The 24,042-nt window shown below is 45.0% G+C and overlaps 1 protein-coding gene across 2 annotated transcripts; it reads left to right on the forward strand.

Moving 5' to 3' along the window:
* Positions 1-10,432: 10,432 nt before the first annotated feature.
* Positions 10,433-22,964, forward strand: C5H1orf216 (chromosome 5 C1orf216 homolog). 2 transcript variants are annotated; one of them, XM_077337567.1, is made up of 2 exons: positions 10,433-10,605; positions 15,593-22,964. In XM_077337567.1, the coding sequence occupies exon 2, from the start codon at positions 15,609-15,611 to the stop codon at positions 16,485-16,487; it is 879 nt and encodes a 292-aa protein (XP_077193682.1). In that variant the 5' UTR covers positions 10,433-10,605; positions 15,593-15,608; the 3' UTR covers positions 16,488-22,964. The 2 variants fall into 2 exon arrangements, with proteins under 2 accessions (XP_077193682.1, XP_077193683.1); XM_077337568.1 differs by having other exon boundaries at positions 15,597-22,964.
* The last annotated feature ends 1,078 nt before the right edge of the window (positions 22,965-24,042 follow it).

Genomic DNA, 24,042 nt, shown 5'->3' on the forward strand with positions numbered 1-24,042 from the left:
TCGTCCTTAATCTCTAAAACCACAAGTCACCAAGTTATTTTATCTTTGTGTTGCAAGAAGTCTATAAGAGGTTTCCAGTGAGTAATGAAAAAAGTTGTTGATTTTTCTCTAATCAATGAGGTGAGTTTAGCCATTTCTGCAAGTTCTCTCATTTTCATCAGCTAGTCTTCTAAAGTAGAATTTGCGGCTTCTAGCCAATGGGCAGCTTCTGAAGCCAAAGCCAGCATCTTGAACCTGGCTAGGAATCCAGTTAGAAGCTGCCACAACTCTTTTCCTGTCTGCCCCGTTCTTCTTGTTTCAGAATACCAGCACTCACAGGAAACCCACAACTCCAAAATGTTCTTCCTTTCCTCTTCATTACAGTTTTGAGCCATCAGCCTTAGTAAGAACAAAGCCAGCTGCCTCCAAAGTTCAGGCATGTTTTGCTATGCAGTAGATAATAGCTCTGCTCAAGACCTGATCTGGCATTTGTGTGAGTGACTGTGCCCACCTGCTTTTCATCGGCTGTGTTTTCTATTAACCAATCCGGCTTGACGTGCCACTGCCTTTGAACAAAATTGGTCCCAGCAGAGGCCCCAAGACCCCACTCCGCACCCTGATGACGTCAGAGGATGTCACAAGAGTCTGTTGCTCTAACCTTTTCCGTCAGGAAGGATGAATAAATGAGTTCAAAGCTCGCCTCACATGCGGGATTGGTTAGAACGGGAATTCAGCCAGGCAGAAGAAGACAACGAGGCCCATCTGAAGCCTTGGAATGGTGAGGTAAAGACCATCTAGTCTAACCTCATAATTTAAGCTGGTTGTTTAATGTAATATAATTAGCTGCTGTGGTTCAAACCACATCTACAATTTAATTGGTCTCGGTGCTAATTAACTCTTTTTGTCCTTTAAAAAAAAATAAAAGTATCCAGCAAGCAGGAAACCGGAGACTATAAGGTGCACCACATCTAAGAGAGAAGGATATGTTAACAGAAGATGGCCCCAGTGAGCCAAAATGACAGAGGGCCAGTGGCTATTAATTGTGACAAGGGAATGGAACTTTCATTTTTCAGAGGCATTGTAACACTTAATACCAGAATCTGGGGTCATATAACAGGGGAGGGCTATCACTTTTGTGCCTGGTTTGTGAGATTCTGGAGGCATTGCTGGAAACTGACCACTATGTGACCTGCTCATTTAGCCTGATCAAGGTAATGAACTTGGTCTTATGAGATAACTAAAGCAAAAACATTTATTTAAATAAGAGCTTCGGTAAATCACAGTTAATTTCTTCAGATATGTGAAGGGAACTCTTCTTAAGGGGAAAATTATAGTGTGGAGGGGGGAACTGAGGCAACAGAGTGTCTTCCTCTCTTGTAATATTTCCCATAAGAACAATGCCCAGTATGATCTCTGTTTGCATATCTGGTACTGTGAGTTGTGACACCTGAAAGCTCATTAAATATTTTTAATCATTAAGGTGTCGCTGGACGTGTGTACCCAGAATTAAACTTTGTTGGTCTTAAAGGTACCACTGGGCTCAGACGTTGTTTTATTAAATAGCGATATATCCTAGAAACAGTTGAACAAACTCAAAAGATCTCTGCCTGGGTGGGAAAATATGGCCAGTTTGATGATCCTAGCTCCTAGAAGATTTCAGAATGGAACTGTCTTAATTTTCAGATGGATGGGGCAATTCATCTCCAAGAGAAGGAATATTATGGGGCTTTAATGGGATTCATTACAAATTTCAGCCTGCATGACCACCATCTTCTCTCCTTGAGTCAAGACTCCAACAGTGGATAGTAAAGAACACTGCCTAAGTTTTGCTCTTGTGGACAATCCATCTCATTTTTAATAAGGAAAAATTGACAGAAAATAATGGGTGGGGGGAGTCAGGGGTTTTTTCAGTAGGCAAAAAGAAGATGACATTATAAATGGAGAAGGAGGGAGATTAGCTAGGCAGCATGGAATGTGGAGCTGAAGGACAGCAATGAGAGTTACTTTGGTATTACCAAAACTACAGCTCTGGTTCGGATACATCATTGGCATACCTGGTTATGGACAAGGATAACAGGCAGTCAAGCATCGCTAAGTGGAGCCATTGCGGTGTACTGTGTGAGAGTGGCAGCTTAAGAGAGCCAGTTTGGTGTAGTGGCTAGGAGTGTGGACTTCTAATCTGGAGAGCCGGGTTTGATTCTGTACTCCCCCACGTGCAGCCAGCTGGGTGACCTTGGGCTCACCACAGTGCTGAAAAAGCTGTTCTGACGGGGCAGTGATATCAAGGCGCTCTTAGCCCTATCCACCTCACAGGGTGTCTGTTGTGGGGAGAGGAAAGGGAAGGTGACTGTAAGCCACTTTGAGACTCCTTTAGATAGAGAAAAGTGGCATATAAGAACCAACACTACTTCTTCTAATCTGGCAAGCAGGGTTGGATTCCCCGCTTCTCCACATACAGCCAGCTAGGTCACGTTGGGCTAGTTCTCTTAGAGATGTTCTCACAGAGTAGTTCTCATTGAGCTCTCTCAGCTCCACCTACCTTACAGGGTGTCTGCTGTGGGGACAGGAAGGGAAAGGTATTTGTAAGCCACTTTGGAACTCCTTCGGGTAGTGAAAAGTAGGGTATAAAAAACTTCTTCTCTCTTCTAGATAGGGTTCTGAGAGGCTTGTCTGTGTCTTATTGCAAGCAGCTGTGTGAGCACCAGGCATGGAGAAAAGTCTAGAGGAAATTAAATTTCAACTAGAGGGTGGGAGTCAACTAGAGGGTGGAAACGGGAAATAAGTTTCAAGACCCCATTGTGAATAACAGGTAGTAGAGCAGGATTTTGGTTCTGCAGGACCATGGAGAGCTCTTAGTGACCACAGATGTTGATCTGTTAAAGTTCAAAACTGAAAGCCAATCATGACATAAGGAGGACGGCCAGAACTCCACCTAGAAGTGAAGTTGTAGAGAAGTTAAAGGGATAGTGATGTGGCTTAGAGCAGGGGTAGTCAACCGGTGGTCCTCCAGATGTCCATGGACTACAATTCCCATGAGCCCCTGACAACGTTTGCTGGCAGGGGCTCATGGGAATTGTAGTCCATGGACATCTGGAGGACCACCGGTTGACTACCCCTGGCTTAGAGGCACTGTGGCATATTGGACTCTGTTCTTTGCCCTCTCCAATGCAAATCCCCTAAGAGAGTGGATTGCCTTGGGATGTGGGTCCAGAGATATTCAGATGGCTAACCTGAAAGATTTGGAATGTGGCATTTATTCTACCACAGAAGTCTTTAGAGACTTTTAGATATCCCATTCTCAACATCAGAGAATAATGGGCCTGAAAGGGGATGCTAATAGGAGCCAAGTTTTTCCTTTGGAGTAATTGCGTTGCATGTAATAAAGAAATCTAGCACAGGTTGTACATTATCAGAGAAAGTTTGATCTTCTGGGCAGATGATCTTGTAACAGGGTCATCATTACTTACAGTGCAGTCCTATGCAGCATTACTGCAGTCTAACCTGCTGATTAACACATATTCATTTATGTCTATGGTTGTTTGTCTCAATGAATGGCATGGTGAAATTAACTGGATCAAGCAGCATGCGGCCACTTGTCTAGTCAATTTAATTTTTGAGTGGCTTTTAAAAAAATTATTGAAGAATTGATTTGTACCCCATTTTTTACTACCCAATGAAGTCTCAAATTGCCCTCCCTTCCTCTCCCCACAACAGACACCCTGTGATGGAGGAGGAGCTGTGAGAGCTCTGAGAGAATTGGCCCAAGGTCACCCAGCTGGCTGCATGTGAAGGAGTAGGGAATCAAACTTAGTTCTTCAGATTAAAGTCTGAGAAGGTCTAACACTGTTTCTTTTTTTTTCTTTTTAATAGCTACATGGGCACTCATGAGGATGAGGAAGAGCACCCACCTTGAATGTTGTCTGGGCAGGGTTTGAGGGGAGCAATGTACAAGCTGGTACAGGAATCTGCAGGTATTGGGATGGTCCTCAACTGGATCATCACAGGTCGAGAGGGTCAGATAAGTCAACACATGAAGGTGATCTCACCATTCAAGATGAAGGAGAAGTTTAAAGGTTCAGGGCTCAGCTTGGTGCCACATACTGGCACTGCTGAATAACTTTGGTTTGTGACTCCTGTATTCTCCTCCTCCTCTGAGTGATCTGTACAGTTTTCCTCCCTTCAGTGTCTATGTCACATATGTTAGGGTGTCATCCTTCAATCATTATTGAGCAGGGAGTAAGACTAGATGGCCGGTATGGTCCCTTCCAACTCTATGATTCTATGATCATCAAAGGGCCATGTAGACAAGTAGATAGGAAACCTTCACAAAGTCGAAATGCAGTCCAGATAGACTCATCCTCCTCACCAATGGGTTAAAGCTTCAATTTAAATTTTGAAAAAATCCTCTTCTCCAAACCATCTGTAACTTAACTCTCCCCAAATGCCTCATCTGAATTTAATAAAGTAAAAGGGGAGTTGGAGAAATCTCTCCAAAAAGCTTTCATAGAAATTAAAGTAAACAATGCTTTGACCTCCAGCCCCCAGCTGCCCTACTGCTGACTTGGGTTTGTTGTTACGGTTACAGACGGTTTGGTGTTTTTGTTTAATTGTAAGCACATTCGGTAAATGTGCTGGGATTTGGTGGTAGCTCAAAAAGGGTTTATTAATGGGTGAAAACAGGAGGGGAAATGTCTCCCAGGGTAGGAGGGGCAATCTCTTACATGAACAGAAAGAGGCGTGTAGTATGTAGCTAAAAGCTCGAGAAGGTAGGTGGATGTGTGAGTGTTTGGGAACACAGGCTGCCAGGGACAAAACACAGAAAGGTAGGTAGGTGGGTGAGAGAAAAGGAAAGGGGAGAGGCAGCAGAGTGGAAGCTAAGAAGAAAACCAGAGGGAGAAAGGAAATGGGGAAATGAGAATCCCTACAAATCCTCAAGGGTGCCCCACTTGGTGTTTATATTATTTCGTAGGGACTGGACAGAAAATCCTCTTTATGCAAGAATACAAAGAGGAAGGTTCACACACAAATACATCTCTTCTTCCGTCTTCCACTGGTCGCATAAGATGAATGTTATGTCTTCCCTCTGTCCCTCAGCTATCCTGGATTCCTCATGGGTCAGGTGTGGGGTTTATTGGCTCTCATGTCCTTGAAAATGCACACAACATCTGGCCTCCTACCATGGCTTCCCTCTTTTCATGTAAAGTTGATGAACAGCCTCCAGGGGATGTAGGAGCAAGAAGATGACCTTCGAGAGTATATGGCATGGGGTGCCCCGAGGGAGAGCAATAAATGTGGGGAAGAGTGCGGGAGGCATGAAGTGCTTTGAGTACTCAATAGGCTGCTGGCCAGAAGTTGGAGCACAGATTTGGAACTGCGGGATACTGAACCAGACCACTGGTCAGCCCAGACTAGGGCTCTCCAGTGTCTCAGCCCTATTGTCTGTGATCTTTGTAATCAAGAATAAGGCATTAAACCTTCAATACCCAAAGCCACTGAGGTCCCATCTCCATTTCATCCTGAATCTTCTATAGCTATCTTTATAATTTGGATATTACATGCCACGCTCCTAATGGGGATACAGACTCATTCTTCCTCCGACCATTTTATCCTCACAGGAGCAACAAACCCTGTGAAATTGGTTAGGCCAAGAGCAAGGGGGACTGGCCCAGGGTCACCCAGCAGGAATTCAAAGCTCAGTCTTCTAGAACCTAGTCCGACTTTCTAACCATTGTACAACACCCTAAACTCCTGGAGAACCCTGCCTGTTTAGCTTTCACACTGCAGAATGAATTTAAACTTGATTGTTTGCTGTGGTAGAAAACCTGGAAAAGGCAGTAGTAATAGAGGAAAACCCTGGATTAGGTTGAATGATTCAATAAAGGAAGCCACGGCTGTTAGCCTGCAAGAATCAAGCAAGGCTGTAAATGGTAGGTGTTTGGGTGCTACCTCGGCACAAAGGTCTTCACTTTGCAACTGAAAGTAGGCCTTGGCAGCCATTTTGTGGCTGGCTCCATCTATGACAGAAGGCATTTTGTACGAGTGATTTTGTGGCTGTGTGAGAATTCCAAAACTGTTTGCAGGCTCAAGTAGTTTGGGAACCTCTGTTATACAGTCTACTCTCCAAAGTAGCCATGTTTCATGAACTGATTGCTGTCAGCTGGAATTCTAGATCTTGAGGCCCCATCTGGAGGCTGGCAAGTGACAACCATAGATGTGCCAGAGCTAGACAAGCAGCGGGTAAAAATGTCTGTACCACGGCAATGTAAATTAGAGGGATGCGTATGAGTTTGTGTATTAGGATGCATGGCTCAATGCAAAAATACATGAAGTTAGAAACTGCTTCCTTCTTCCCCTTCACCTTTGTTGTTGTTATGTGCAAAGTCGTGTCCGACCCATCGCGACCCCATGGACAATGATCCTCCAGGCCTTCCTGTCCTCTACCATTCCCCGGAGTCCATTTAAGTTTGCACCTACTGCTTCAGTGACTCCATCCATCCACCTCATTCTCTGTCGTCCCCTTCTTCTTTTGCCCTCGATCTCTCCCAGCATTAAGCTCTTCTCCAGGGAGTCCTTCCTTCTCATGAGGTGGCCAAAATATTTGAGTTTCATCTTCAGGATCTGGCCTTCTAAAGAGCAGTCAGGGCTGATCTCCTCTAGGACTGACTGGTTTGTTCGCCTTGCAGTCCAAGGGACTCGCAAGAGTCTTCTCCAGCACCAGAGTTCAAAAGCCTCAATTCTTTGACGCTCGGCCTTCCTTATGGTCCAACTTTCGCAGCCATACATTGCAACTGGGAAGACCATAGCCTTGACTAAACGCACTTTTGTTGGCAGGGTGATGTCTCTGCTTTTTAGGATGCTGTCTAGATTTGCCATACCTTTCCTCCCCAGGAGCAAGCGTCTTTTAATTTCTTTGCTGCAGTCCCCATCTGCAGTGATCTTGGAGCCCAGGAAAATAAAATCTGTCACTATCTCCATTTCTTCCCCTTCTATTTGCCAGGAATTGAGAGGGCCGGATGCCATGATCTTTGTTTTCTTGATGTTGAGTTTCAAGCCAACTTTGGCACTCTCCTCCTTCACCCGCATCAACAGGCTCTTTAGTTCCTCTTCACTTTCTGCCATTAGAGTGGTATCATCTGCATATCTGAGGTTGTTGATATTTCTCCCTGCAATCTTGATCCCAATTTGTGACTCCTCTAATCCCGCATTTCTCATGATGTGCTCTGCATACAAGTTAAATAGGCAAGGCGACAGTATACAGCCTTGCCGAACTCCTTTCTCAATTTTGAACCAGTCAGTGATTCCATGTTCAGTTCTCACTGTTGCTTCTTGACCTGCATATAAATTTCTCAAGAGACAAATAAGATGCTCTGGTATTCCCATCTCTTTAAGAACTTGCCACAATTTGTTGTGCTCCACACAATCAAAGGCTTTAGCATAGTCAATGAAGCAGAAGTAGACGTTCTTCTGGTACTCCCTAGCTTTCTCCATGATCCAGCGTATGTTGGCAATTTGATCTCTAGTTCCTCTGCCTCTTCGAAATCCTGCCTGTACTTCTGGAAGTTCTCGGTCCACATATTGCTGGAGCCTAGCTTGTAGGATTTTGAGCATAACTTTGCTAGCATGAGAAATTAGTGCGATGGTGCGGTAGTTTGAACATTCTTTGGCATTGCCCTTCTTTGGGATTGGAATGTAAACTGACCTTTTCCAATCCTGTGGCCATTGTTGAGTTTTCCAAATTTGCTGGCATATTGAGTGTAGCACTTTTACTGCATCGTCCTTTAAGATTTTGAATAGTTCAACTGGAATGCTGTCACTACCACTAGCTTTATTGTTGCTCAGACTTCCTAAGGCCCATTTGACTTCACATTCCAGGATGTCTGGCTCCAGGTCAGTAACTACCCCATTGTGGTCATCAGGGATGTTAAGCTCGCTCTTGTATAGTTCTTCTGTATAATTTTGCCACCTTTGTTTGATCTCTTCTGCTTCTGTGAGGTCCCTACCATTTTGGTCCCTTATCATACCCATCTTTGCATGAAACGTTCTCTTCATATCTCCAATTTTCTTGAAAAGATCTCTGGTCCTCCCCATTCTATTGTTTTCTTCTATTTGTTTGCACTGTTCATTTAAGAAGGCATTCTTATCTCTTCTAGCTTTTCTCTGGAATTCTGCATTCAATTGGGTGTATCTTTCTCTTTCTCCCTTGCCTTTCACTTCCCTTCTCTCCTTAGCTATTTGTAAAGCTTCCTCAGACAGCCATTTTGATTTCTTGCATTTCTTTTTCTTTGGGATGGTTTTAGTTGCTACCTCTTGTACAATGTTGCGAACCTCCGTCCATAGTTCTTCAGGCACTCTGTCTATCAGATCTAATTCCTTAAATCTATTTGTCACCTCCACTGTGTATTCGTCAGGGATATGATTTAGTTCATACCTGAGTGGCCTAGTGCTTTTCCCTACTTTCTTCAATTTAAGCCTAAATTTTGCAACAAGAAGCTCATGATCTGAACCACAATCAGCTCCTGGTCTTGTTTTTATTGACTGGATAGAACTTTTCCATCTTTGGCTGCAGAGCACATAGTCAATCTGATTTCTGTGTTGACCGTCTGGTGATGTCCATGTGTAGAGTCGTCTCTTGGGTTGCTGGAAAAGAGTGTTTGCTATGACCATTGTATTCTCTTGACAAAATTCTACCAGCCTGTGCCCTGCTTCATTTTGTACTCCAAGACCAAACTTGCCTGTTATCCCGGTTATCTTTTGGCTTCCTACTTTAGCATTCCAATCCCCCATGATGATAAGCACATCATTTTTGGGCGTTGCTTCTAGAAGGTGTTGTAGGGCTTCATAGAACTGATCAACTTCATCCTCTTCAGCAGCAGTGGTTGGGGCGTAGACCTGGATCACTGTGATGTTGAATGGTTTGCCTTGGATTCGAACTGAGATCATTCTGTCATTTTGGGGATTGTATCCCAAGACTTTTTTTCCTACTCTCTTATTGATTATGAAGGCTACTCCATTTCTTCTGCGAGATTCTTGTCCACAGTAGTATACCTGATGGTCATCTGAATTAAATTCACCCATTCCTGTCCATTTTAGTTCACTGATTCCTAAAATGTCGATGTTCAGTCTTGTCATTTCTTGTTTAACCACGTCCAGCTTGCCTTGATTCATGGATCTGACGTTCCAGGTTCCTATGGAATAAAAATCTTTACAGCATCGGACTGTCTTTTCGCCACCAGTTACTTCCACAACTGAGCGTCCTTTCGGCTTTGGCCCAGCCGCTTCATTCATTCTGGCGCTACTCGTACTAGCCGTCTGCTCATCCCCAGTAGCATATTGGACACCTTCCGACCTGAGGGGCTCATCTTCCAGCGTCATATCGTTATGCCTATTGGAACTGTCCATAGAGTTTTCATGGCAAAGATACTGGAGTGGTTTGCCATTGCCTTCTCCAGTGGATCACCTTTTGTCAGAGCTCTCAGCTATGACCTGTCCGTCTTGGGTGGCCCTGCACGGCATAGCTCATAGCTTCACTGAACTACGCAAGCCCCCTTGCCACAACAAGGCAGCGATCCTTGAAGGGGGCCCCTTCACCTTAATAATAAGTAAAAAAGAAAAATACCATCTTTGTGAGACAGCTAGGTTAGAACCTTTCTCCCAACCCAATTCCCAAACATTAGAGGTGGAGAAGAAAACAGGTGGGCTACCCAACTTACAAGTCTTTTAAAACATGTTCTACTGATGTTATTTCAGAAACCCAATAGCCATTTTAATGTCATGACTGGGTGGCTGCATTTCTGGTGTGCGGTGCGGTCCGTTCAGATCTTGTACCTATCTCATCTCTCACATCCTGGATGGGCATCCTCCAATAACAATTCTGCCTTGTCTTCTGCCAGCCACACAATTCATCTGATAGCTCCCATTGGTCAAGGAGGTATAACGGTTAGAGCAGGGCTGGCCAAACTATGGGTCTCCAGATGTCCATGGAAGCAGGGGCTCATGGTAACTGTAGTCACAGGCCTTCTGGAGAGCCACAGTGTGGCCACCCTTGGGTAAGACCAGCACGGGTAGTCAAATTGCGGCCCTCCAGATGTCCATGGATTACAATTCCCATGAGCCCCTGCCAGCAAATGCTGGCAAGGGCTCATGGGAATTGTAGTCCATGGACATCTGGAGGGCCGCAGTTTGACTACCCCTGGGTTAGAGTATCCGACGAGGATTCTGGGCGGCCCATGTGAACGACCTCGGGCCAGCCTCACCTAACAGGGTGGCCAGGAGAAGGCATTACCGCGGAGGGGAGAGCCCCTTGCGGCTGGGTCAGCGTAGCTTCCCCGCGCAGGTGTGGGGCCATTGGGAACGGGCCAGGCTCTCTCCCCGGAGGCCATCCGCGTGGCTGCCTCCCATGCCGCCGCCCTTCCCGCGCGTAAGTGCGTGGCTGCGGCGCGCGCCATTCCTTGCCCGGCGGCCTCTCCCTCCCTCCCCGCCCGGTGCCAGCAGCGGCCTTGGCTGCTCTAGGAAGTGGGCAGTGCGTGACGCTCCCTTCGCCTCCTGCCATTTCCGTTCTCCACCAGTTCGGCGACGGCAGCCGCGCCAGCCCAGCCGCCCTTGGGTTGCTGCGAGACTCCAGCGGCGGTGAGTGGCCGGTCCTGCGCAGCGCTCGGCACGGGCTGCTGCGGCCAGGAGCAGAGGGAGGGAGGGAGGCGACGAGCGCCCCTCCTCCCGGGGCACACCGAAGGCATGCTGTGCCGATGGATGCCTCCGCGCGTCCCCACGCACCTCTGGGGTTGACGGGGGCTGCTGGAAAGAGCCTCCTTTCTGCTCCCGCCGCCGCCGCCGCATTTGGCTTGGTGGGCTTTGCAGGCAGAAAGCAACTCCTTCCTTTCCCAGATTAGCATCTCCTCGAGAGCCACGGGGTGTGATGGAGGATGGATGGTATGCGGGCAGTGCCGAGGATAATAATGGGCACTGGAAAAGGAAGCCTCTCCCCCCCCCCCCTTTTCTGGTTTTTCCATGCCTCTTGGCTTGCTCCTGCTCTGAGTGTCCAGGAATCAGCTGGGCTGCGCCTGAGAAGCCTGCTTGGCGCTCTCTCCCTCTCTGTTTAGGAATCTGCTTGAAATGCTGTGTTTCCTAAAGCCTCGTAACCATCTGTTCAATTGTCCCCCTAGCAGCTTACCCCTTCCTCTTTCAGCCCCCCCCCACCCCACCGTTGGTGCTTTAAGCTGCTTAGAGCAGATGGAAATGTAGCAGTTTTGGGAAGTACTGTGATTGGCAAAGGTAGGTCCTCAATATTTTTCCTCTGCACCATAGTGCAGGAGATGCCCTGAAAAGCTGATCTGGGGGTGGGTGGGGGTCCCCATCAATTTCTACCACACTTTTGGCCAAATCTCGCCAAGGTTTATTTATCTAACTTCTATACTGCCCTCCCAGCAAACCGGTTTAGGGCGGTGTCTTCAACTGCTGACATCCTTTGTTTTTTTTAAAGAAAAAAGTCAGTTGTCAGATACTGCCCTCTTAAAAAGATCTGGTATGTATTTTTAAAATAAGGAATATATTAGATGCCCGCATTATGGTCATTTGCTTATATTTCAGTGCCAGAGATGTGACTGCCACTGAAATGGCTGTTTAAAAGGGGCAGGCATTCTGTGTGGGTATTTTAGCCAGATTCTGCTATTATATTTCCTTCAAGAAGCTCTGGGTTCAGTAAACGGCTCTACCCTTCCCCATGTTATCTTCACAACAATCCTGCGAGGTAGGTTATGCTAAGAGACTGTGTCTGCTCCCAAGTCAGCCAGTGAACATCCTGGCAAAGTAGGGTTTTCAACCCAAATTTCCCAGGGCCTATTGTTGTTGTTGCTGTTATTATTACTTCATTTATACCCCACCTTCCTCCCCCCATGGACCTGAAATCACCTATATCCTTTGCCTCTTCTCCATTCTGTCCTCACAACAACCCTGTGAGGTAGCCCAGGCTTAGAGTGTGTGACTGGCCAAAAGTCACCCAGTAGGCTTACAGATTAGGATAGGGTAGGGTTTCAGACCTGTCTCTCTCAGATCTTAATCTGGCAGTCTTAACCACTATACTGCAGTGGCCATCCCAGCTTGACACTGTACCCGATAACTTCACAGCCTCACAAAACCCTGCACCATCCAAACAATCCAGCTTTTCAACTGAGAGCATTATACTAAGCAAATCAGAATGATCCATGGTGTTGGCTGAACCCAGTTGGCTCATTAGTGTAGCTGTACAATGCTCAGATTAGACATTTGGAAAAAAATGGGATGCATTCATGCTCTACTTTTTAATGGACGCACATCAATTTTTGTAGGGATACTCCCTGAGGTGCCCTGATATGGATGGGCCAGGCTGGCTTGATCTCCACAAATCTTGGAAACTAAGCAGGGTTGGCCGTGGTTGGTATTCAGACAGGAAACCACCAAGGAAATCCAGGGCTGCTACATAAATATAGGCAATGGCAGACTAGCTCTGTTTGCCTTTTCCTTGAAAATCCTACACGATCAACATAAGTTCGGTGTGACTTGACGACTTTTTCCACCACTGCATCCTAAGAGTCAGTGTCCCAAGTGCATTTGGATGGGGGTACTTGAAAGTCAGATGTCAGGTGGATGACGACCGGAGACAGCCCCACACATTTTGAATTCACAGAGCAAAAAAATTTAAATCCAAAATGGATCATTTCAGTGAACTCTACATGACATTGCCTTGAAAATGTCTGGAAGCTTAAATTGGTACACAGTAGGATAGCCATGTTAATATCTGGGGCTGGTTGACAATCATGCCAATTTTGAAAGAATTCCTTTGGCTATCTGTTTGCTTCCAGGGAGCTCACTGGTCACTGCCTGTAAAAGCGTTAACTGGGAGGGGCCATGACTTAATGGTAGAGCATCTGCTTCACATGCAGAAGGTCCCAAGTTCAAGACCTCTCTGCCTGTGGCCTAATCAGAATAGATATTAGTGACTGTTTAGTTTTGGGCATCCCAGTTGAAGAGGGATGTAGACAAGCTGAAGCTTGCCCAGAGGAGGGCAACAAAGATGGTGAGGGGTTTGGAGACCAAGACATATGAAGAAAGGTTGGGGGAGCTTGGTCTGTCTAGCATGGAGAGGAGACAACTGAGAGGGGATCTGATAACCATCTTCAAGTATTTAAAAGCCTGTGATGTAGAGGATGGAGCAGAGTTGTTCTCTCTTGCCCCGGAGGGATGGACCAGAACCAATGGGATGAAATTAATTCAAATGAAATTTCATCTAAACATCCGGAAGAAGTACCTGACAGAGCAGTTTCTCAGTGGATCAGGCTTCCTTGGGGGGGGGGGTTCTCCATCTTTGGAACTTTTTAAAGAGAGGCTGGATAGTTATCTGACAGAGAGGCTGATTCTGTGAAGGCTTAAGGGGGTGGCAGGTTACAGTGGACAAGCGATAGGGTTATGAGTGTCCTGCATAATGCAGGGGGTTGGACTAGATAACCCAGGAGGTCCCTTCCAACTCTATGATTCTTTGATTCTATGACTTCGAGGAACCAGTGTTTTGATTCACTATCAGGTAGTTTCATGTGTTTATGTGTCCAGGTATCAAAAGGTTTTCTTTCTCTGTTTACTGTTTACTGTCTTACCCATCAATTAAGATCAATTAAGATCTTCCAGAAGGGTCTTTCTTTGTATGCCCTCACCTGCTGCAGGAAGGTGGACGGCCACAATGGAGAGGTGATACCTTACCTATGGAACTACCTCCCAGGGAAGGCTCATCTGTCGTCTAGCCTTGCTCGTTTTGTGTATTTGCTAGTGGGTCATAGGATGGGGACTTTAATTGAGTAGCTTAGGCTATTGATTTATATTTATGAATTTATATACATGGGTGAATATATGGAGTAAAAGGTTTACCATTAACACTTTTGTTAGGTTTCCGCATTTAAAGAGCAGAGACTGGGAAAACCAAAAGGTTTTGTTGTATTGTCTTCCTTTTGGGGGTAGGAAGATTGGGACTGAACCCTGAGGGTTCACTCCCAACATGAGATTTTAAATTCTCAGGACATGAGAAGGAACCTTCTCTTCATTCATCTTCTTAGATGGGTGCAAGCCAAGAAAGACTATCTTGCCCATGTGTCAAGGAATAATGATAGAAATTCCAACTGTGAACTAAGTTAGTGATGGTTTTAAGGGTAGCAGCATTCACTGTTTCTATCTTTAGTCCACCTGATGCTTGAACAGACCATGTGTACTCTTTTTATTTGCTTGTTACGCTTCCTTATATTTTGAATGCTCCAAGTGTGATCTCACTAAACACACCATCCCTATTTGGTCGCCCATTCCAAAGATGAATGAAGAGAAGGGACTGCAGGGGAACTCTCTATTCTCAAGTGCAAAAGTGTGATAGATTGTCTTGTGTTAGCAAGTTCAAGTCAAGAGAGTACCTTTAAATGGCAATGCTGATGCAGAGAGCTAGATGTTCAGAGCTGTCTAGCTGGAAATACTCTTCTGTTGTTGGCAGTGGTTACTACGTAGACCAGGCTTTCTCAACCAGAGTTTCTTGATGGCCCTGGAAGGGTTTCCCTGAATGGGTAGAAGTTAATTCATTTTTAATATAGTTTTTTGAATTTGTTAAATGTTTATTGGGTGAAATGGCCATATATTGTCATGTTGACCTCCCCCCCCCCATGTCCACTGATGGGCCTGGAGGGGGTGGGAAGGGGAGGGGCCCCAGGTGGCCATGTACACAGCTGTGCTTCCCAACCATATTCTGCATGATTGTGCCACTTCTGGGGTTTCTTGAAGCCTGAAGAATATTTCAGGGGTTTCTCAGTGTTAAAAAAGTTGAGAAAAGCTGATGTAGACTGATGCTGATACATTCCGGGGTGGCCTTTTAGGGTAGAGACCAGGGCAGCCTTGAGGATTTTGTGATCTCCTGAGACCAAGAAGAACAGGACCTGTCAGGCTGTTTCCTCACAGTATGTATATATAATGTATGTTTACTCATAAAAGTTGAGAGTGGAAAAAGTGATTGTTTAAGAAAAATACAAATTAAAATTTTTCTCTGAGTCGCATCTGAGTATACCTGCTGCTATATTTTGTGTGTGTGCATGCGTGCACATGTACCCTGATTCCAAGAATGATACCATGACAAAATAATGAAATGAAAGACTTCCACCTGTACAATAACATGCTTAGCTTCATGGACTGCCCAACTGAAGTCAAATATTGTCAAAAATAGGTAGCTAGTTGATAATATTTGATCTGTTTACTGATGCAGCAGGAGAATGGTAAATATTAGACTTCAGAAGACACAGAAAAGATTGCTGGTACTTTATTATTATTAATATAATATTTATGATGTTTGTTGACTCCCAGAGCAGCTGACTCGAGGTGGTTTGCATCAACTGTAAAAATACAGCCTCAACAATACCCACCAACCCTACCCCCCCCTTCTCTCCTCCTGGAAACTCTGTGATCTCCCGGTTCCATGGCATAGGGGCAGGGTATTCAGCGGTATTCAAGGTGTTCCAGTGATGTTCATGATGATCTGCTGAAATTCAGATGCTCACAGGAGGGACCCAGCATGTCACTTACACGCTTCTTTCCTGTACTTCTTTCTTTCTCTTTTCCTCAGGCAGGAGGGCGGACAGATGTTTGCCATGTGCCAACCAGAGGTACCCCTCAACCCACTTTTCCATGAGGCGAACTCACAACTGGACACAGCCTACCTTGGAGCAAGGGAGAGTCAACCAGACAAGAACCTCAACTTCATGGCTGAGGAGGCCTACGACAGCAATGAGAACTGGAGCCAAACTACACTGGGGATTCTGGGTCAAGCGGGACCAGAGATGCTTGAGGGTAACACTGTTCAGGCACCAGATAATCAAACAACACTTCTACACAGGCAGAACACAAAGAGCAGGCCTAGGAGTGCCCCCCAGGGCCTGAACTCTGATGGTGTGTCCCTTGCCTCTGAGGAGGAGGAAGACATCCGGAGACCACCGGAGGGAGCGGAGGTCAGTGGCTTAGAGCAGGAGAAAACTACAGCTGAGGAAAGGATTCATCTGAATGGAAAAGTGGCCAGCTCACCCTTAGAGGACAATGGTTATGCCAGTAGTTCCCTCAGCATTGACAGCCCTGATAGTGGGGGCGCCAGCGCCTGGGACGCGCCTGCCGTTGCTGTTGAAGACCAGAGAGGTCATTCAGAGTCAAAGCTGCCTGATGCTGATCCTGAAAGGACCTCCCCAGTTTCTGAGGCCTTGTTCCCAGCACTGGCTGAGGCCTTCCGGAGCCTTCAGGACAAGAAGAAGTTCAAGGAGCGGGAGAAGGAGAAGCACCACATCCACCTGGTCATGTACCGCCGCTTGGCCTTGCTCCGCTGGATCCGCAGCCTCCAGCAGAAAGTGGTTGACCAGCAAAACCGGCTGCAGGAGAGCTTTGACACCATCCTGGACAACCGTAAAGAGCTCATTCGATGTGTCCAGCAAGGCCTAGTGTGCGCCAAGAACCCAGCACAGGCTGAGTTGTGAACGATGCTCTCCATCTCTTTTTGTGGGCTTCACAATGCTGCTCAGCCAGTGAGGAGGTGCTTAAAGATTTTCATATCCACCTGCATCCTGCAGAGGAAGGTCACTTTTAATGTTTAATGTTCTCTCTATGCTAGGGGTGGCCAACATTGTGGCTCTGCAGATGTCCATGGACTACAATGACCATGAGATCCTGCCAGCATGCTGCTCGCAAGGGCTCATGTTAATTGTAGTCCTTGCAATCTGCAGAGCCACAGTTGGGTCACACCTGCTCTAGGCTATGCAAATGCTGCACCCGATGATTATGCATGAAGACCCACGAGGCTTGCAAAATGGCCCATCATTATGAAAATGTGTGACTTACACTTATTTCCCTCATCATTGTGGTGCGTGGCTTCTGCTACTGAATGCGAATGGTAATGAAGGGGGACGAAGAAGAGTTGGTTTTTATACCCCACTTTTCACTGCCCAAAGGAGCCTCAAAGCAGCTTACAACCACCTTCCCTTCCTCTCCCCACAACAGACACCCTGTGAGGTGGGTGAGGCTGAGAGAAACTGCTCTGTGAAAATAGCTTCTAATGGGACTGTGGCAAGCCCAAGGTCACCTTGTGGAGGAGAGGGGAATCCAACCCAGCTCGCCAGGTTAGAAGCCGCCGCTCTCAACCATTACACCAAGCTGGAAAAGATGATCCTAAAGATATGATCTCACACATTGTGGAGAAGAACCTAGAATGATGTTGGTTGCTTTGGATATATGCTTAAGAAGCTGGTGGGATTGGGGGCTCAGAGCCTATTGGGTTAGCCAGCAGGAGGAAGGACACACAGGGGGTTCAAACAAGGATATTGTATTGCAGACTTCTTCACATCCTGGACATCAGGTAACCCAAAGAGCAAATTCTACATCATGGATTGTCCTGTGGTTCCTAAGATCTGATGCACAAGTTCAGAATGGACAACTTCTTGTTGAGGGAAACCAGTGGGCTACCTCTGTGTGCTTCCAGATTGCTTCCTGGCTATCTACCTGGTTCCCCCTCTCATCCTGGCCTCCGGGTGAGTTCCTTCTCTCACCCTTTCATGCCCCTTGTCTCCCAAAGGATTCGTGTTATGTTTGCCAAGTCTCTTATTTGGTTTCCAGGGAGCTGCAGCTGCTTCAGACAAGAGGGCTCAATTCTGGCAAAACTGGGCAAAGATGCAAAAGAAGAAGGGATCAAAAACCCAACCTGGGAAAACAAGTCAGGAACTCAAAGGTTGAGCAAATTCTTAAAATTAAAATTAGAATACCAGTCTTTATTATTAAGTGCACATTAAGAAAACAGCATTAAAATATAAATATCAGACCCTGTGCAATATTGTGTGTACAGTCTCGATGGTTGCACGTGGTGTGACTATAGACCAAACATGTTTCAATTCAAGGGCCTTCATCAGTGGTCAAATAAATTATAATATATGCATGCTTATAATAGTATAATATTACAATAAAAGCTGGCTGGTGGCATGAGAATCACAAAACGTGAAGCTCCCAGTAATATACAATAATGATTTCAGATGCGGAGCTCACAATAAAGAGTCAAAATCACTTTCTGTTGGTTCACGCATGAGGATACACACAGGATTCAATCTCAGCCCTGGACAGAGTGGTGGTTTTTGACAATTTGGACTCTATTTTGAGCTCTGATGAAGACGCTTTGGGTCACACCATAACTATTGAAATTGTAAATGGAATACTGATTCTTGTATTTTAATGCTGCTTTTAATCTTAATGTGCACTAAATAATAAATATTTGTATTCTAATTTTAAAACTGGGTATAGGGCATGAAAGAAGGTCTGGGGGGTTTTAGCGTGATCAGTTTGCATAATTCTTTTTCTTTTTTTCCAACTAGCCTTGGGTTGCTGTTTTCCCTTATCTGGGTTGATTCAACAAGTTGCTGAACAGCTGAACTTGTGTCTAGAATCAGAGTCAATCCCTTCAGATACAATTGGTCATTATATGCTGAACTATTTCCTAATAGCAGTTTTAAATTAAAAAAAAAACTTTCCCAAACTATAATATCTTCCAAGCTTGTAAATTCTAAATCATATCCCCCCCCCAAATTAAAACTGGAAGTATCTTTTTGATTTTTCATGTAAAAAGCTTGACTTCTGTGAAACTAAAAAATAATCTGCCCTCAGGGTCAACCTACATATTACATATGGTTGCAGGTGACTTTTCCCAGACTTTTTTTTTTTAAGCTAGAATCAGCTTTGGGAATTGAAGCGATGGAATGGCAGGAGAAAAGGGCAACGAGTTCATAATTTCTCTCCTTGGCCTTTTCTTGCTCAAAATCTACCCTCTCTCAGTTGCTCTCTGGGGGCAGATGATTCTGGTACCTCATCTTTATGATTCTAACCCACTGTCTTAAAATACTATTGTCCTGTTTTAACAAGTCTCAGTCAAATTTCCACTTTCTCATCCATTTACTAGAATGAACACTAAATTCTGCAAACACAAAAATACACACACACCCTATTGAGAAAAGGGTATCAACACATTGCAAACCTAGGTGAATACGTATCAAATGTGTACAAAAATCTTGTTCTAGTTGCAAAAAGGGTGTTTTTTTCTCATTGTGAGACACAGTTTCTTTTTTACTTGTAAGTTTCTCATCTATCTCATGTTTCCTGCCCTGGAAATAGGGGCTAATACAATCCAGAAGGAGAAGTCTAGGAGTTTAGAGCCATCGTGAATGTGTTTTGCTGAGTACATTATGCCAAATCATATTATTTTTACCTTTTGCTTTGCATGCAAAGGAAATTGTTTGGGTATTGGTTCCAAAGGAACTCTCGGGCATCCGTGCAATTCATTTGTTTGTCAGGTTTTGTGAGGTTATGCACACCGGCAAAGCATGCAGTCTTGGGTCTGCCGCCATGTGCATTCATTGAACAGTGGTAGATGCATGACTTGACGTCTGCCAACCCTTTGAGGGCTGCAGCTGGTGGGTGCTTGTGTCTCATGCCTTGCATTGCTGAAGCAGCAGGTTCCTGCTGACCCTAGGCTTGCCCGTGTTGGAGGACAAATGGCTTGGAAGAGAACAGATTGGACCTGTCTAACCTGCTGTAGAAGAATGGGCTGAAATCTCTTCAGAGCTGTGAAGATCAAGGATACCAGAAGTCTCATCTGGTAGAAAAGACTTCAGCGCATCCAAAGAGCAAGCTCTGTCCTCCTTGCCTGTCTTTCTGATGGGTTTTTGTCCAGGACATTTTAAGTGCTGCTGCTATCATATTTGACATATATAAAGAATGTTTCTGCTTTTGATAGGAGGGATCAAATGCGCCTGAAGAAGAGTTGTCGTGTCAGATTTTATTAATTATGCTTGGGTTCTGGTCAAATGTTGTTGACTATATCACGAGGCCAAGATTATTACCTTTTTCCTTGCCTTGGATAACAATGACAGGAAAGGATGTCCCTTGTTTAGAGTTGCCATTCCAAGCTTGTGAAATTCCTGGAGAACTGGGGGTGGGGCCTGGGAAAAGTGGGTATTGGGGAGCCATTTTCTCCAGCTGAACCGATCTGTGTAATCTGGAGATCAGTAGTAATTCTGGGTGCTTTCCGTGGTAAACCTGAAAGTGGCAACTCTACCCTTGTGACTCAGCTCTGACAGAATTAACATCACACACCCCATTCTGGGGTAGGCACCTTCTGCCCAGGCACCATGTCCTCTCCTGGTTAGGAGTTTTGGAAGTTCCTAGAGATGTGGGGCTGGTGCCTGGAGGAAGGTGGCATTTGGGGAGGGGAGGGAGCTGATGCTGGTCACTATTTATGGATTAATACTTCAACTACTTGACTGTATTTAACAACATTTGACCACTATTAATGCGTCAATTGACAGTTTTCTTGGAGGGCTTGTATTTGATCACATGCCAAGCTTATCACGATGCTGTTCTCCAGCATGAACATTAATGGGATCTTCCATTTGTATGAAGTTCCACATAGACACTAGGGCTCTAGCGAGCATGTGTCTGCAATATGTATCACGTCTATGCGCATGCGCTTAACATTACTGACCTCAATCTGGTTTAAAATGCATGCGAGTTGTATTCACTGTAAGCAGATTAATTTTTGTGGTGGTGGGGGTGAACTATTTTAAACATGCATTTTAATAATTTGCAGCGCCATATTAAGCAGGGCTGCACCCTTCTAAGGCCATTCAATGGTCTTTAAAAGGGTGTAAACATGCTTAAGAATGCAAAGTTAGTGTTATATCAGGAAACAAAGATCCTCCCAAAATGGGGTGGGAGTGGGGGAAATATTCAGTCTTAAGTAGAAGGCAAAGAGAATGTAGTTGATGCAGCCAACATGAAGACAAAGAGAGGCTTTATTGAAAATGTTATATTGACTGTATGTATTTTTTTTACTGGATGTATTTATGGCATAGCATATAGCATATTTATATTGGGCAATGGGGAAATGCTTTAGATTATACTACCACTAATCAAATGGGAGAGCGTTTGAAATTAATTTTAGGGCTGCTGTTCTGGGTGGAGGAGCCACATACAGTGTCTCATATATCTCCTTTATGAACAGCAGGCAAAGGGCAATGTCAATATATATTTGTGTGTGGAGGGGTGAATGTTCAAAGTCTGAGACTTTCAACAGGATCTCAGGCACCTCTGCAAACAACAGTTCCCAGGATTCCATGGGGGAAGTCACGAGGGATCTAAAATTGCTGTCTCTTTGTGCCGTGGATGTAAACAGATTTGTGTCCTATCCAATAGGCTTCTGTGCAGTTAGCATGCACTTGTGTTACTTATTCATTGTGTACACCCTATGTATGCCTGTCCTCAAAAGCTGTGCTTTGATTTTGGGATATTGCATGGTCTGAATGGGAAATACAAGCATTTTGATCTTTTGCTGTGGTGGTACTTTCCCAGAAAGCCAAGCATGGAAACAGGATGTCTCCTGAATTCATATTAGTAACAACCCCTTGATTCCCTAGCCCAATTTTGCAAATGTCCTTGTTAAATCTTAAATCTTTGGTGGCTACGTTGCCTGTCACTGGACAACCCCAGCCCTGCTCATCCACTTCCCAGAGCGATAGGATGTTTAAGAGGCAGAATCCTCCCCCAGCTTTTTCTCTAGCAAGGTGAGAGCACTGCAGACCTAGAATGATTGTAGTTTTCTAAATAAAAGGTCTTCCTCTCCCCCCCCCCACTCCCTATTTAAAACAGGAAAGTCTTCTGCACGTGGTTAGGGAGGCTCAGAAGGTGGGGGGGGCTCTTTCTTTTCTTGAAGCCTCTTTCTTTTCTTGAAGGGGGGGGGGAGAAGCCAAGCAGGGAGCCTCTTTCTTTTCTTGGAGGGGAGGGGGAGAGGATCGAAAAAGGCAGAGGAGGGAGGAAAAATCCAGGACCGACAGAAGTTGAGAGAAATTAGGGGCTTCTCCTTTAAGGCTAGCGTGTCACATGACCAGGTGCAGCCTATCAGAGGTTCTCTACCACGGAGCTTTCTTTATTCAGGATTAACAGCAGTCTGAGACATTGCACAATAAAGGTAGGGTCACTCCGGATCAATCCTCCTTGCTGCAGAAGGAAAATTTAAATCGCCCCAAATCCAAACGGAAATCGCATTCTGTGTAGAGGGCAGGGACTGAATCGATCTGGGGTTGGAATAAAAGCTCCGTGCAGTTTACACCCAGGGTTAGAAGATTCATAGGGATATAGGGTTGGAGGCTGGAGATGGTGGGGTTTGTCTAGAGGGGAGACCTCAGTGGGACTGAGATTACTCAGAGCCCACCCCACTGGTGTTGCCATTTTCTCCAGGGAGACTGATCTCTTTAGTCTGAAGATCAATAGTAATTCTGAGAGATTTCCAGATCCCCAAAGGCTTGGCCACACAGATCATTGTATACCTGTTCCCCCACCCAAGTAGGAGGGGTGCATTCCATAGGTAGCGTCAAGCCACCTTTGAAGAAGTTGTGGGCTGTGCAAAAGCTGAAACTGGTGGCTATAAATACACTTTTAAAATTAAAGTGCAAATACATCTCCCCACTCCTGCCCCCTCCTGCTTTTTTGTTATCTTAAATTTTACCACAATTACAATCCTATTAAAAAAAAAAATCCATAGCTCTGTGAATTCCCATTGTCTTTTCCTATAATCTTCCAGGAAGACTTAATTTTTTTTTAAATGAACTCTCTAACATAGAGAAACTGCCCAGATCCCAGGGGATAGTTGTGCATGCGTGGTTTGTAACGGCCACACATGGGGGGGGGGGAATCTGCTAGAGGTGAGCCTTAAAAGAGAAACCTTTGTGCTACAGGCAGCAATTTGCACATGGATGGAAAATGGTCATTTAGAAATGTCACAGCATCCCTGAAAGTGTTGCAACCTCACTACCCTGAAATATGTCAATGTACTCAAGGTTGCTTGTTATTGCTGTCAGTTCAATCCATCCACACTATATAATAAAAGTTCTATTATATGTATGAATAAAGACTAAAGAAACCAATATGTCTTTTCTTTGAGTAATCTGTCTGACCCCAATATGGGAGGAAAACTTCTTGAATAGAGCTGCTAACCTCTAGTGGGAACAAAATACTGAATTGAGGCTCCCAAATCAACTGTGATAAATGTCATTATTTATTCAAAGCAACAGCTGAAAACCACACAGGTTGAAATAGACTTCCTCAGTGGCCAATATTTGTATCAAATTAATATTATATATGTGAAATATATCAAACGACCAAACCAATTGCATTCTGGTATTACATTTGAAAGTAGCATAAATAGTCTACTATAAAGAGCCACAAAAACCAAAATATAGTTTCACTGAGAAAACAGATCATGCATGCCAAATTAAGTAACAATTCCAGTCAAAAGTAAAATGCAAAATCTTACATATTGTATCTTATACAAAGAGAGATTTAGGTACCCAAAACTAATAAAGGCAAATTTCAAAATAAGACCCAGGAGCAGTTCCGGTTGGCAGCAGAGGCATCTGTTGCAGTAACAGATTTAAACTATGTGTAGAACGGTACTGGCTAGATATCGGGGAAAATGTTCATGGTCAGAGTAATTCAGCTGTGGAATTGGCTGCCTAAGGAGGTGGTGAACTCCCCCTCACTGGTGGTCTTCAAGCAACACCTGGAAAGATACTTCTCTTGGGTTCTTTAGGCAGAGCTTGCATTGAGCAGGGAGTTGGACTAGATGATCTGTATGGCCCCTTCCAACTTTATGGTTCTATGATCCTATGATTCTACACTATCCTGGTTCCTTTTGGGTCTTACTACTTTTGATTTGGAATAATCATGAGTTCAGATTTCTATTGCACAGTGTTGCAGTACTTGTTGACTAGCCCTTCAGATGTAGGAAGTTAAGCAGAGTTTGCCCTAGTCAGTATTTGAATAGGTGACCACCAAGGAATAGCAGGGCTGAGACATGCAGGCAGACAATGGCAAATCACCTTTGAAGGCCTGTTGCCCTGAAAGCAATGTCAGCTTTGACTTGATGGGACAGGGGGAAAAAGATATTTGAGAGTTCCACAAATTTGTTGCAGTTCTGCATGTCATATCCTCCGAAGCCATTAT

This window comes from Paroedura picta, chromosome 5 (assembly GCF_049243985.1).
Source record: "Paroedura picta isolate Pp20150507F chromosome 5, Ppicta_v3.0, whole genome shotgun sequence".
Lineage (NCBI taxonomy): Eukaryota > Metazoa > Chordata > Lepidosauria > Squamata > Gekkonidae > Paroedura > Paroedura picta.

Excerpts from the sequence above, each read along its gene's own strand:
- C5H1orf216 (XM_077337567.1), top strand. The coding sequence starts at position 15,609 with ATGTTTGCCATGTGCCAACCAGAGGTACCCCTCAACCCACTTTTCCAT.